A 15,899-nucleotide genomic window follows, 5' to 3' on the forward strand; every position below is an offset into this window, starting at 1 on the left:
ATGCTGATAAGGATTTGGTTTTTTTTTTCAGTAGGTGGCTATTTTAATAGATGATCTGCCTTCTGAAAGGGCTGGGAGTGTCTTTATTTCAGAAAATGAAAATTCAGAGGTTTTTTGTTTCTGGTATATCATGTTTTCTTGATGTATTGACTAACTTAAGCATGGCTCAGAGTTGCTTTTATCTAGGCTTTATTGTATTGTTTATATCTGGTTACCAAATGAAACTCAATGCAGATCCTGGAAAAACTTGCTCTTCTTTCAAACACCAACAGTGTTTAATAGTAAAAGTGTTTTTAAAGGTATTTTTGACATGTACAGCTTCTTGTGATGAGCCCCCTTTCTTTTCTAATTCACACAAAAGTTAAGAGAATTTCTTGTCAGTATAATTGCGGTGAGATTTTCTTACTTCCTTTGTTGACAGCTACAATGCTATTAAGGATAAAATTAAGAAAACTACAAAAGCTAGTGAGAATAGTCTCCAAGATTCTTTTGACTTAGACTCTTTGCCTTCATTCCTTGTTTTCTCAACAGGGCAACATCTTCATTTCCTCTGAATCATACTCAAGTGAACATCTGTAATTCTGACATCACACTTTTTTGTGAGGTAATAACATGCTGTAGACCTTTAATGCCACTATAGACCTGATAAGATATCCTTGTCTTGAGGTTAAATTGTGCATCTGAGTCATTAAGAGGAAGTAGAGGTCTGCATCTTGGGTGCTTTGAGGGTGTAGATTGGGATCAGGATCTCAAGGGCCATAGGGAGTAGAGAGGAGGTAACTGAGAAGGAGCTGCCTGTAATGAAGGTAATTTCTTTGACATTTTGCTGTATTGCATTGCATTACTTGCATTTCAGCCTAGCTTCTCCTTTGTTAGGCAGTCTGTGGCAGTAACTTTTCTGGCAGGCTTGATTACAAAGAGTAGTAACGAATGTGTTGTAGATTTGCATGCTCCATTCAGAACTGCTCCTTCTGGAGTAGAAAAAGCTGAGAGCTTTCAGTTAAAGAAAACCAAAGATCTAAAGTTTAGTCCAACAGAATTTGTAATGACCAAAAAAATATTGAAGTGTTCCTAGAATGCTAAGCATTACATCTTCATGTAATCTGCAAATGTCTGGAAGACTAGAAAAAAAAAAATAATTATGTTCAACTAACAAGAACTGTATGTGCTTATGATGTGTGGTAAGACAAGGGTTGAGGCCTTTGCCTTACCTGTAACGCACAGTTAGTTCTGGAAACTTAAGGTTGTCTCTGTAGCCTATTTTACAGGAAATTCCTTGCTTTGGAAATCAAGGATAAGTAGTACCTGAATATTTTTGAAATTGCTGGATGTTTTCAGTTTGATCAGAGGGGTCTCTTTTGAGGATAGTCATTGGCAATTTTAGTATTCAAGAATGTTAGAGTTCAAGTACTCATGATGTGTTTCTGCTTTTGTGTTGAAAATTACTTGGTGAACAATGGGAGAAGCTTGAATCTTTCAGTCTGAGTAATGCAGCACTGGAAACGTACATGAAAATGTGAAGAACTGGAATATTATAAAGTTCATCCTCGACAATTTTGCTGTAATGGTAGCTTTCCCCTTTTAGCTTAACTGTGATTCATTGACTAAATATGTGACTTCAAATTATGGCCTTATTTAAACTAAACGGATACCCTGTGCTGATTGGGGCAAAGTTCTCTTCTAGAATTTTACTACATTATTAAGTGGACAAAGTTGGCTTTAATGCCTATTAAAAAATTAATTTGCTTAATGGAGAATTAAAAACACTTAGAAAATACCATCAAAATTACCATAGAGAATTGGAATTTTGGGTTTTCTATTTCTATTGTTATCTGATCAAAAAGTAAAATTACAGACCGATTTAAATTAAGTAGCCTACTACATTTCTTCTACAAAGTATTGAAGTAGTTACCTGAAATGTTGCCCTACTCAGTGATTTAAGTGGCAAGTATAATCAGTCCTCCAGCGAGAGACTAAATAGTACAGCCCCGTGTTCACTTAGATTATTTTTTGGTAAGCCTAGTGGGTTTTATTTTTTTTATAAGCAAATAAAAGTACTATTTCATAGGTAATATGAAAATAAATACAGCATTAGACTGTTAACTTTTAAGCTTGCTAATGTTAGTGCTATTAACAAATACATTGTAGAAGTTGCAAAGGTGGGGGGTAAGGGAAGCTACAAAATCCTGAAAAGATTGGCTAGACTTGCTTCCATTTTCCTAGACCTGTTGGAATTATCCTTCTAAGATAGTTGAGTAAAGGTGGTTTGTAACTGGTGCCTTATATTTAAATTTGTGTAACACTATTCCAGATTTACTTCTCTTCAATCTCACTTGAAATAAGTACCATTAAATTACGTGTGTTACACAATGAAACCACTGTTACAAGGGTGCAAATTGTATCTCTGTATCATTTAAAACACTAATCCTATGCAGCTGTTGCCCCACTCATGCCCACAGAATTAATACAGCCTGATATTTTGAATAAAAGGGTAGAATCAAAAGCTTTGAGGTTTTTGTCTTGCCCAGCTTGCCTAACTATGTTTGCAGCTGTAGAAGAGGAGTATGGTGAAAAATAAGTGCTGTGAAGATGTATACTTGTGCTACAAAAAGCTTGTGAAAAGTAAAACATTTTAAGGAAAACAGGAAGGAGTCTGAATGTGAAGTCTAAAATTAGTTGATGTGCACCTAGTGCCAGCTTCTGCCTCCCACTTATTAAATTCTCTAACACACAGCTTTGTTTTTCCCCATGCGTTGGAAAAGGGCTTCTTATAAGAAGAGGTATTGAAAGTAATTGAGGTGACTTTGGAGAATTTCCACCTACAGAAAGAGCTTGACAGTGGTAGTTCGGCTGCTGTTTTCCCAAGTTTGCTGATTTGCATGCTGACCAATACAGTTTCATTATTACCTTCTACTTTTGTATTTCTCCTTTTTCTTCCAGTATTCTCTGCACCTGAATTCAGACTTGTGCTTCCTTGATGAGCCAAATTACACTGAATAAATTTTTCAGTTGCTTAAAAATTTTCTAAATAATGAGAGATCATAAAAGTAGGAGGAGTCATCAGTGCAGACCACTCGATGTAAATGAGGGTAGTACCTAATTAACTTTTCTAGTTAAGATGCGCATCTGTAACTGGGGACTGGCTGATTTTCGAAAAAGCACTTTAGCAATCAAACCTCATGGTTCGTGTCAGTTAAGTTTTTGCAGTGCGGGGTAGCCTTCTGGTGACATTTATGTCTTATGTTAGCCTGACTTTGTCTAGCTTTGAATTCCAGCCACTGGTTTGTGTTACAGCTTTGTCCTCCAAACTGGTGATTGTTACCAAACTCTGTTTCCCTGTGCAAGGACTTAAACTGATATCAGTCTCCTCTGCGTGTTTCTCATAGACAAAACTTCTAGAATATTTTGCTGTAAGGGGGTATTTTCTAACAGTTGTGGGTTTTGGGTTTGGTTTTTTTTTTTTTTTTTAGTTGCTGTTTTTAGCTTCTTAATTGAATTTTGAATATATTCTAAATGCAGTATTGGCCATGTACCTTCTGAGTGCAAGGGTAATATGCCTGCTGAACTAAATAGTCATATGATGTTTATCTGGGAATTACATTCACTACCATGCCTGTAGTGTTATACCCATGTTTAAATGATTAGTCGCTATGGTTTTCAAGCCTATTTCAGGATAACTCCCATTCCATCCCTCTGGTATGGATTGTTTCTTGGATAAATTTGAAGTTATATATCTGTAAGCTGAGCTGAAATTTGTTTCAAATTTGTTTTCTTGTTCCTGTACTACCGCACTATATAATTGATCTGGCTTTTGATTACTTACTGCCTTCTCAATCTCTCTGTGATACATTTTTTAGCAGTAACTCTTTTCTTTCTTTTAGACCCGTCATGAAATGTTTAATTTGGTGCCAGGAATCCAACTTCACTAGAATCTAATCTTCCAGTTGCTTGATGATACCCTGTCCCTAGTTGAATACTGGGAGCCATTAGGTAACCAACTTAGACTCTGTTTAGTGTATACTCTTTTGTTTCTGTGTTCTAATTTGTGGCTTGAAATATTGTTTAGTATGAAGTCAGAGGTCTGTCTCTTTTAGAGCAGAATTATCAGCACATTAATTTTACATCCTTTCTAAGAAAATCATAAGTAGCTGGAGACCAGCAAGTTTTCCTTAAACCTCTTTTTGTAGTGACTAGATACTCTCACTCTGATTCTTGGATTAAAGATTTTAAGCATCATGTTGTTTCTTCTGGGACTCATGTAGTGCATTTTTGGGCAAATAAACTGTAGGTAACAAGAGTAGACTTGGTTAAAAGGAATCACAGTAATTGGATGTTATTCTTCCTTAAGTGACTTTTAGAATTTAATTATTTTTTTTTCTTCTTAAAACCTCATAACCAGTATTAAATGATTCAAAGTAGCATATCTGATTTGAGTTGTTGAGTGAAAGAGCAGTCTTGAAGCTCAACACTGTTGAAAACAAGCAAGTAGTGTCTGGATTTTGTATCTGGTTAAAGTGGGGCGGTGTTTGCTGACAGTCTTTACTGCTGATGTGACTGTTCGCTGAAATCATGTTTCAGCAAGTTCTTTCTACTGTAGATTATCTTCCAAATCATTCCTATAGGGTGATGGATGTCTGCTTGAACTTCCATCAAGCTGTATGATGACTGCATAATTTAGAAATCTGTATGTACCGTAAATATATTAAGGTTGATGTTTACATGTTGCTTTGTGAGAAACCTATCATCTTCAGGATGAGAGATCTTTCTCGTTTTTGGGTACACACCTGAGCAGACACTGCCAGCCATCATGTTGCTGCTTACTGTAATTACCCTGAATTTTTTACCAGTAGAGAAGAGGCCCTCTGTGTTCTGGTTTCTTCTTTGGAAAGTGTGGTATGGGAGCCTTGAGCAATGTGCCAGATATATCCTGGTAGCTGACATGAGATGAGGTTGGGAAACAGAGAGGAGTAAAGTCAGAGCTCAGCACTTAGGTTCAGCTCTTCTGTGTGGGCAAAGAGGTGGTACCAACATTTCTTAGGGTGCTGTTTTGGTGAAAACGCTTATTGAGGGGACTTCCTCTATCATACCAGACTGTGTGTCTGAAACTCATTGCTGGGGGAAAAAAAAAGGGAAGTCTGCACAAGACTGTGTCCCTTGAACTGCCTGGCTAACTTGAGAGGAAAATGGTGACTGTTGTTCTTTTTTTCTGTTCTGTGCTCCAGATTCATGTTCCTCATGAGCAGCAGTCTACTGTCGATTCTACTGTATGTTAAGGTGTTTGAAGTTCTATAGGTTAAGAATGCTTTCCACTTGCACAATTCAAAGTTATTTCAGTCCTTATTAGCTACTGGTCAGTGATAATTACAGGAAACGGAGAGGAGACTTTGAGCTCACTGGTCCATCCTTCTGTATGACAAAGTTCTTTCTTGCAATAAGCTCTCCTTAATGAACAAAGAATGAAATTTAATGGGGGGGGGAGAAAAACCCTTCTCAGAGGGATCATACAGCTTGATCAGAGATGTGCTGTGGTTTGTCTTGCTCTCTGTGGCTTGTTCAGCCTTCCTTTTGATGAGTAGCCACTAAAAGTGATCCAGCTTGCATAACAATGTCTTCTGTAAGCTTACTGTTCAGAGTTCCCTTAAAGCACAGCTCTCTACTCTGAGGCTGCTCATGAGGCAGAACTATGTCATGTTTCTGTGAAGTGATTCATTACTTGCAGTGGAAGTGGCAGCTAAATGCTTCCAACTCTACTGATTTTAATTTGAGATGATTGCTCTTTGTGGCCTTATGCAAGTTCCTGTGAAGTCGTTTAGTGGCAAAAAGTAACTTCATTGACGTTTCTCTGTCTTTTTTTTATTTTTTCCTATTTTTTTTTTATATATTCAACATGTAAGTGTATAATTAGAACACTGTTCTTGAAACAAAACCGGAACTGATATTCTAGGTATGAAGTTTTACAGACTGTTAAAACAAAGGGATACTTTATTATCTTTCTCCTTTTACTACCCATTGATAAGCTAATAAACTGTTGAACAAAAGCAATGTAAGCAAACCTAGTCCTGATCTGGGTGTACAGAATTGCAGCTGAGAGAAAAATCACTGGCAAAGGCACAGAGTGTTACTAAATCTAGAGGCTTTTAGACTTGGCAGTAAGGAGGTTGGCTTCTGTGAGTTTGATGTTCAGTTGAAGTTAGATTGCTGGCCAGCATCAGGGGTGAAAAGAGGAGAAAGCAATCAAAATGAATGATTTTTTGGAGACTCATGCATGAGGTTCCTGAAACCCAGTAAGGAAAGAGTTGATGCGGTAGGTATAAAATGTGTATGAAGTGGATTCGGGATCTTGTTAGCTGAACTGAAAAGAAGTTGCAATAAGACTAATTTTACTTTGTTGCCTAAAATGGAAGATAAAAAGCACGCTCAAACCTTTTTGTAGCAAGGATGTGGTTCAATGAAGTGAAATTAGCAGTCTCTTGCCTGGGTAAATGATGCACGTTCAAGAAGTCACTATGGTGAGCAGGGTTAGGAAGAGCTGGCAGCAGTATTTGCGCTGGTCAGCTATAGGCACCGTTTCCTTAAAGTTGAGTGGGGGTGAATACCAATCTTGTACCTTTGATGAAAAGAGGTCAGTTGGGGGAAACAAAAAGGAAAAAAAAAAAAAAGTGTGGATCTCGGCGTCAAAACCATATTCTTCCTTGCAGCTATACACTGCTGCTTGTTCATGGCTGCTCTAAACTGTCGCTGCCGGTTTAAGAAGTGATCAAACCCTGTTTCTACCTCAGGCTGCTTGTGCAGCTTTACGGGAGGGTTTCTGTGGGAGGATGAATGAGTGTCCGTGTAGTTGTACAGTGAAGCAGATGGGGAAATTATCTGGGTTAAAACTAACTTGGGGAAACGGGGAAGTTTTAACTTGGATGCTTATCCCGGTTCAGTTTGCTTTGTGGCTGTATGGGTGCTTGTGCTGCCATAACATGGAGGAAGGGATGGCACAGGAATAGAAGGAAAAATGAAAAGAGGATAGATGTTGTGGCAGCTCTCCACTCCAGGCTGGAGACAGGCTAGGCAGACTTTTAAAAATAATATCACTGATGTGCATAAATTGTGCATTTGTTCTTTAATAATCTGGACTTTATTCTAACTAACTTTATTCTAGTATAACTTTATTCTAATCCTCCAGAAAATAACACCTTGCCCTAATACCTCTTGTACATGCTTTTTTAACACCTGACTTTTTTTCTTTTTCAGAGGATGGGCACTGCATATTAAGCAGGGGTGGAAGACTGAAGCCCATTTGGGGACAGAATGAGTGTAAAAGATGCTGACAGTGCAGTTTGCCAGGCAAAGGCAGCCTACAGTCTTCATATTTACCCCCAACTCTCAACAGAAAGTGCTCCCTGCTGCAAAGTGACAGCAACCAAGGACAGCACATCTTCAGACGTTATCAAGGATGTGATTAATATCTTAAACTTGGATGTCTCAAAACATTATGTGCTCGTGGAAGTGAAAGAATCGGGTGGTGAAGAATGGGTACTTGATATAAATGATTCTCCTGTTCATAGGGTTTTACTTTGGCCTCGTCGTGCTCAGGATGAGCATCCACAAAAGGATGGGTACTACTTTCTTTTGCAAGAACGGAACACTGATGGGACCATCAAATATGTCCAGATGCAATTGCTTTCCAAGGAGACAGATGCTCGGCGATTGGTTGAAAGGGGCTTTCTTCCATGGCACCAGGAGGACTTTGATGACTTGTGCAATCTTCCCAACTTAACAGAGACAACGCTTCTGGAGAATCTGAAATGCCGCTTTCTGAAACACAAAATCTATACTTACGCAGGAAGTATTCTGATTGCAATTAACCCCTTCAAGTTCCTGCCCATTTATAATCCTAAATATGTCAAGATGTATGAGAATCACCAGCTTGGGAAGTTGGAGCCTCATATTTTTGCCATTGCTGATGTGGCTTATCACACAATGCTTAAAAAACATGTTAATCAGTGCATAGTTATATCAGGTGAAAGTGGGTCTGGGAAAACTCAAAGCACAAACTTCTTAATTCACTGTCTCACAGCACTGAGCCAGAAAGGGTACGCAAGTGGTGTGGAGAGAACTATTCTAGGAGCTGGACCAGTTCTGGAGGTAAATTTACACTAAAACTGCCTTCTGTGAAAACTGTTTTTTGAAAACTTCAAATAACTGCTGTTGAATACTACTTTTGAGTCACCTACTTGGTTTAGGCGTTAGATACCACTAATGGTTTCAATGGGCTGCACTGGCGTTTGGCTGTGTAGCTTGACCGCTTCTAATTGATTTTCCTTAATTCATCCTTCCATTTAGCTGACTTCCTGTTGCTTTTAATTTATGTCTGACTTAACTTTCCACCACTAAACACTAATATTCTGGGACAGAGGTTACCTGTGTTTCCCATCTAAAAGTTTTGATGGCATTTGAATCAGATTGTAAGTAAATGTTTTCATAAAAAGGTTGTTCCGCTGAAACGTTAACTGTTTACTGTAATCATACCTTTGTGTGTAAGCATGACCTGCAGCATTTTTATGAATTCCCTTTTTGAGGGAGTTACTTCCTTTCGACAATTGTTTGTTTTGAAGAGAGAAACATTGTTAGTTGGGGAGAAAGTGTGAGTTGGCTTTGATTTTTAATTACTGCAGTATTTCCAATAGAAAGCAAAACTAAACACATGAGAAGGAGGGGATACAGCTTGCCTTGTGTTAGGTGACGGCAGGACAGACTTAAACTGATCTTTTAGACTTCAGCCTCTCCCTTGTACTCTCTCATCTGAAAGGAAAACTCTGAAAGCTTGGATGGATGTAATGGTCGCTCATAAAATCTTCAGCAGCAAGGACATTCAATGCAGCCATTGAAAAGTTTAGGTTTAAATATTCTCAAATGTAACAACACTTTTATTTTTTTAAGAAAATTAATGGTTTTTTTAAAGCTTTTAAATAAAAGGTGACAAAGCAATGAAGTTAAATGTAACACATTTTAAAGTGATTTGAAAGCTTTTCTGTAAAGAATGAAGAATACATGCAAGTTCTTTTTTGCCTTGCTTTCTGCTACTTGAAAGAAGAAGTAAAATTGTTTGAGGTTTGTTGGTTGCTGGAGTTCAAGTTTGCAGTTCTAAACAGAAAACAGGAAGGGGTCACTGTGGAAAGCACTGTTTGATCAGCTGATCTTTCTGCCTTTGATAAAATTAACTGTTTCAGATCCTAGTCTCCCGGATGTGATACAGCTGCGTCAAACCAGATAGAGATGTAAAATCTTGTGTTGCTCTTTGTCCACTGAATGAGAAATGCACATATCCCTAGATTGAAAATGAAAATTCTTAACTTTGCTGGAGCCACAGGTAGATGTTGTCTATGTCTGGGAATGTTCGTGAACAGACACCGGTGATTTTCTACTGTAAGACTGGTTGTCATAAGTACTGCAACATATTTAGACTCCCACTGAGTGTTTAGTAATGCATTTCATGAGAAAATAGTCTTGCTAGCTAGAAATCTGATGACTGATTGAAAGCTTAACTTGCAAACTTGCCAAATGGATTCTAACATGGCTGTTTGAGAACATATTGTCTAAAATGTGACGCTCTTTTCTGCAATTCTCAGAGAAACTTCTTGCTCTGCTTCTTTGAGGTGTCTGTCAGATTGGTTCAATGTAAACTTGTCCTCCCAAATATTGGAAAAGATAAAGGAGTTTGACAACTCAATATAAAAAAAGTAGGACTATCTGAATTGTGAAACATCTTTCAGGACTGAATATACATTTTTGTATTAAAAGTATTATTTATTGACTTGAAATTATAGAGGAAGAAACCTTTTTGAAAGTTGCAGAGGCTAAGATTTGTCCTGGCTGAAATAATCACTGGGGTACCAGTGATTTCAGCATAACTCTGAGTTGCTGGGAATATACTTCTCTGTTCACGTAACTCCAATGCAGAGCAGAAAGTGATGCTGCGGCAGGGTTAGAACAAAGAGAAGTAAAATGAAGCAGAGTGGATTCAGCTGACAGCGAAGCTTCCATGTTTCTCAATATGGGTGCTCTTGTGCAATTCCAGTCACTAAGTGTAACTTTAAAAAAACCAAGTCAAACTTTGGTCTCGGAGAGGAATGCACGGAAAGCTTACTTCACTTTGTGGAAGTTAAACGGACGACAAACTCTTCTGTTAGAGTTGGTCGCTTCTAAATCCAACTATGGTGACTCATTTGGGTTTTTACTTAAGGGAACTGAAGTGGTAAAAGGGAATTTTTCTTAAATGGATGTTTCAGGGGATTTTTTGCATGAACAGTTTTGTAGTGTGCCTAAACTATTTGAGAATGTTCTATTTAATTTTGAAGTTTTATTCTGAGTCCTCATGAAAGATGAAAATATACTCTTTACTGGTCTGTTTCCTTGACTTCTATATCATAAAAGTTGGTTGCATTTTGGCTCAGAACTTCCTCTTTTTAGTGACCTCTTATTTTCATGACACCTAAGTAAAATGTGTCTGTTTATAGGCTGACCTTTTGTAAAAGTTCAAGGAGTTAAAGCAAAAATTTCTAGCACAGAGAGGTGAGCACTATTAGTGTATTATGGAGGTGGATTTATAATTTTATAATCACATACTTAACTAGAAAACATATTTCTTACTGAATCCTGTTTCTGTCTTGCCTAACCAATCTATTAAAATCTGAGGAATTTTCAGATAGACTATTGTTGATGTCTTAGCTGCTTGTTCACAATTTCTAGACTCTGAAGAATGGACTTAGGGCTGTACCATGCAAGGTGATTTGACCTTAAACATTGCTTGATAGTACCTTCTCAAACATCCAAGAAATTAAATACATGATACTGAGACAGTGTGGTTAAAAATTAAACATGGTACTGGCACAACTGCTGTCACATGTGCTAGTGAAAGGAAAGCTAGTCGTGGGTTTGTCTCTGATCCTCAGATGCTTCTTGCTCAATCTCGGCACCAGTCTGTGCTGTTTATAAGAATCTAATAAGCAGAGGAAACTCGCGCTGCTTCTGATGATGTTTGGCACTGCTTGCAGATTTCTAGAGAAAGAGAAGCTGAAAGGCTGGCTGCTTCCATGGGACAGCGACGCTTCGGCACAGCCTAATGCTGTGTGTTGTGCTCATAAGACATACAGTTGCCTTAGCTGTATAGGAATTGCTCTCAGATTAAATTGTTTCTCCAGGTTGATATAGATAGTCTCTAGTGAAGAGCAGTTTCTTTAAAACTGGTAGGAAGATAAGGATAGGCTCTGTTTTAAAATACTCCTGACTTTTTCATGCTCTTCTATATTTAGTGATTATAGTTCTCTGACTTGGAGTTTTGCCTTCTTGTATTGACTGTCAAGTTCAGTTTACTTAACGGTTGAAGTCCCAAGAAGGAATTTACATTTGGGAACTATTATTTGGGTCTAAGTGGGAATAATGAATCAAACCTCTGTTTGTGTTATAGAGTCTCAAACAAGAGAATTAAACCTTTCCGTACACACTCAAGAAGTTTCCAAGAAATCTGTATTTTCCTTTCATCAGGGAAAAATGTCTTAAAACGCGTATTTCAGATATAAAATGCACAGCGTGCAGTCTAAAACTTTGAACTTGCTTTGGAGACCCGTAGTTAACTTATCGGCTTCTTCGAGCCGATTAATTTAGTAAAGTGGCAGAAAATTGAGCGAGGGGATGGGAGCAGGAGGCAAGGGACACAAAGAGGGAATTGGAGCTTCCTCTTCTGGCAGCAAAGCTGCTGTTGGCTTGCTGTCTGCTGTTAAATTGTAACCCTTGGTATCCTGAGTTTATTACAGAAGTTACTTTCTTAGTGCGCTGAAAGTTCATTTCCCTCTGAAAGGGAAGCTGAGGAGATGTGGAACAGGTGGAAATACTGGGGTTGTCATAACTTTTTCATGTATTATTTTGAAAAGCATTGCTTCTTTCCATTTGGATATGTTGAAGACTTCTTAATGGCACACTGAACCGTTTTTGAAAAGAATTAAGACCCAAATGAAATGATAAGTCCAACAGGAAGCGTTCAGTGGGGGACCTTCTAAAGATGGCAGTTGTAAATAGGAATTAATTAAGACTGACAGCACAATCAGGTGGGTGGGTGGGGATGAGATTTTCTCGAACTCAGCATATTAAAAGGCTTGTTAAATTTCATTGTAGAAAGTAAACTTTCATACTTTGCCATTCTATGGAGAACAGAGTAAAGCAATTCGCTGTCAGCTCTGTTTTCTTTATTACAGGCCCATTGTGCTTGTGGTTTCGGGATAAGATGGACTTAAGCCGAGTGGTGCTTCAACTCTGGTTTTCATTTATATTTGCCATAAAAGTCTGCATATATATTTAGTGGGTGTAGCCTGTTCTATTTAAGGGAAAGTAGTTGTTTTGAGGCTATTATCTGCATGTGTTTGTTTTAAGAATCATAATCAGAGGAGTAATGGAACTTCCTTTTTCCATTTGGTTGGATGATACTAGGGTTGGTTTTTTTTGTTGCTTTTTTTTTTTTTTTTTCCCGTAGAAATGTGTTGCATGCTTTTCCCTGCTGCACACATCTCTTGGGGAAAAATCCCCTTGTCCTTTACACAGTCTGATCATGTGGATTGCTTAGGGTTCCCCAGCACATCAGACAGCATGCGGAGTTGCAGAATTACCCTGAACGCTGCACCTTTTGTGTTGATGAGTGGATATTTTGCAGCATGTTTCTGGAGACCACTACTAAACTGAGTTCAACTCTGAAGGAGTCATTTCCTCTTCCAGGGTGTGTAACTTGAGTCTTTGATGTCATCTGGCTCATTAAAAGATTGGTCTGTGCGGTGGTGATTCTGCCATGGATCAGAGTGGTTTCATGTAGAAACTCAAATAGCTTTTTTCAGATTTTGGCAATTCCTATGAAAGAATTTTGAGTTGTGTTCCTGAGGTAGGTGATAGGAGCATGTTTGGGGTTTTCTTTTTACAGCAAATATAAGAATTTGGCATGTATTCCAAATACTTTTGAAGCTGTTAGTGTTGCAGGAGTTTTGAGCAGCAGACTCCAGTTTACGCCTCTTGCATTCCAAGGTAAGAGGATGGGTTGGATGACTTCCTGCCTCCCAAAATAGGCTATCCCAGCTCTGATTCCTCTGGCCTTGGTCTGCTATTTTTGATTCACCCTCTTTTTATATAGCTAGTGTTCTGCATTGGAGAGATTAAGTTTTAGGTTTTAATTTTTATCTGTCTCCTCATGGACTCACAAGGAAAAACAGTAAATGGGTTTGGTTATGTGAATGATTATTTCTCTTCAGCCGAAATTATCTTCTCACGTCTTCTGAATTTGTTTTGTAAAGGCATAGGTGGTTTGCTGTAACGGCAAACCAGGGAGATATTTCAGTTGAATTTGAGCTATGAATAGAGTACCTGGATAGAATTACCTGTGAGAGGTGCTTTTCATGTGGAGCAATTGCTAGGTAATAGAGGAGCTTAATTCTTATCCGTAATCCTTCTTTTTGTAGGATAAAGCTACAGTAGGTTAAAGATATCTAACTGCTAAATACTGAAACATTTCAGATTTCTGTGCCTTTCTGGTTTTAGGCAGGAATGTAATTTCTTACGTAGATAACTCATCAAAGTATATTGCAAAATACGGTAGCAGTGATTAGAGTTTAAAGTTAAATGTTACAAAAAAAAAAATTCCCCACCCAAAATGTTAAGTGACTTGGAATGTTCTTTAAAAAGTTTTAGATGTTAAAGGCTCTTGTGAGAAAACCATTCAGTACATGAAAACTTTCCTAAAAACTGATAATGTTAGATCAGCTTTTAAGAATTTGCTGTATGCTTTGACTAAATACCAGACACATGAGATCATAAGAGCCTTTAGTTTTAAACTGTATTCATTGCTTACATGAGTAATCACTAAGGAAAGTTTTTCAGGAAGCCCTGGTTATGGGATTTCTTAACTCTGTAATGCCAAAATATTTATTATTAAAAAAATAATGTAGCAAATTTAGCTACGTGGTGTTTTGGTTTCTTGAATATAAGTTAACTGGTGGCTTAAGTTAGAAAACTTTCTAAAAAGAAGTGTTTCAGAATCAATTTGCAAGTCCACTGTTCTGCAGCCTGGCAAAGCTTTGCTACAGCAGATTTCTTAATGCACTAAATGGGAAGTTGGATGATGCTCTCCAGCGAGCCACAGTTGAGCCACTGTCAGTGGGAGAGGAATGGGTTTTTTGGTTTGTGAAGCAGACAATTTGCTGTACTGATGTTACTGGTCTTCCATTTTTGATTTGGTGTTTGGTAACTGTAAGGAGTCAACCTGGATTATATGCATGTGTATGCAAAATGGGCTCTAAAAAAATAATCTGGTTGATAACTTGTTAGCTACAAAAAGATATTGATGACTGTCATCAATACTTGCTTTGAAAAATCCAGGTATAGGTGCTGTTTGAATTATAACACATGTAGCATAGTCTCTAGAAATTAGAAGGCTGAGCTCAGCCTCAGTCATCAATAAGCACTGATGGATGCAAACCCTCCCTCCTTGGAAACCCACTGACTTTTCAGGAGTTACAGCAGAATCACCCTGGGGGTTTTCACCATGCACAGGAAGAGCTCCTTATTCCCTGAGGTCAGAAATAATGGTTGTCTGAAGAATTAAGGGCATTCTCCCAGTTTAGAAGAAGTTCCTCGCGTTCTCTGAACGCTAGGCAGCTGGCAGTAGAATTCTACTTGTAAGAGAGCTTTGAGAACCTGTTTTGGAAATAGTGATGGTCCAGGTGTCACACTGCAGGTAGTTTGCTAAAAAAAAAAACCAACAACATCCCCCCCCCAAAAAAAAACACAAACAACCAAAGCCCAAAAAAAGAGTTGCAGTATACAGACAACATGACTGTCATGAAAACAGTACTTCCCTAGGATTCACCGTAATTGTGAAATTTTATGTATAAGCAGTTTAGTGCATAATGTACACAGCATAGAACATGTCCATCGTTCTCCGGATGCGTGTGTGTGTGTGTGGAGGAAGAGGGTGGCATTTTGGTGAAATCATTCCATGAATGTTCTATATTAGGGGAGGCGGATTTCCTAATGGAGCCCTTAATTGCTTTGAGCTTTAAGAGGAAATATCTGTGGCAGGAATTGCTGGTGATAGCCTACACCGAGCAGCATATTTTTCCAAACAATTGTATTTTACACAGGTTTTCTTCTCGATGTCCTGGATTGCCTCTTGCATGTTAGACGGATAAGTTTCTCTTAACCTAAGAACACACAGTTAAGAGTTGATAAAGTTAAGGACATTCCCAATAGCTAATTCTACTGACTTTTAGATGTAATAAGTTGTCTTTAGACATCTTAAGTGTGGCTCATGCAGAGGATATTTTCTAAAGGCTCATGTTACAGGCAGAAGTATTAAAGATGCACAATTAGGACTTATGCCATAGCTGTATTTTGCCTTTTCTAACACCTCATAACGAAACTACATTTTCCAGTGTTGTGTAGCAGAGTTAGTTGGCCAATGAGTATGACGTGGTTCTGTAAACCAAAGTTTTTCTGTTTGTTTTTTCAATTTACGACTTTGAAAATTCGTGGGCTAACTTTATAAATGAGATCTTAATGTTCTGTTCTCACTTAAAAAAAATAAATTGTGCTTATTGGGAGATTTTTGAGTGGGAGCAGTGCGTTAGGGAATAGGATGTAGTTTGTGGCTTTTCTGTGGGAGAGGCAATTTCATGGTAATTGTTCTGTCATCTTTCTACTGAATAACCTCTTTGAGGTCAATAATTGTTAGTGATGGAGGCTGATTTGCACTCTCTAGCTGTCATTACCTTTCCTGTACTCCCCCTCCCTCCCTCACTCCCTCAAATATTATTGTATGGTGCGAATAATAAATGTATATAGACCTGTGAGGAACAGTGGAGGCTTCCTAAGCT

General features: G+C 38.1%; 1 protein-coding gene across 3 annotated transcripts in view; it reads left to right on the forward strand.

The window, feature by feature from the left end:
* Positions 1–15,899, forward strand: part of MYO9B (myosin IXB) — a 44,908-nt gene that overhangs the window by 2,447 nt on the left and 26,562 nt on the right. For all 3 annotated transcript variants that reach the window (XM_074927923.1, XM_074927924.1, XM_074927925.1), the window contains exon 2: positions 7,243–8,136. In XM_074927923.1, coding sequence (XP_074784024.1) covers positions 7,300–8,136 — 837 coding nt within the window. In that variant the 5' untranslated portion in view covers positions 7,243–7,299. The remainder of the gene's footprint in view (positions 1–7,242; positions 8,137–15,899) is intronic.

Source organism: Athene noctua, chromosome 27 (genome assembly GCF_965140245.1).
Source record: "Athene noctua chromosome 27, bAthNoc1.hap1.1, whole genome shotgun sequence".
NCBI lineage: Eukaryota > Metazoa > Chordata > Aves > Strigiformes > Strigidae > Athene > Athene noctua.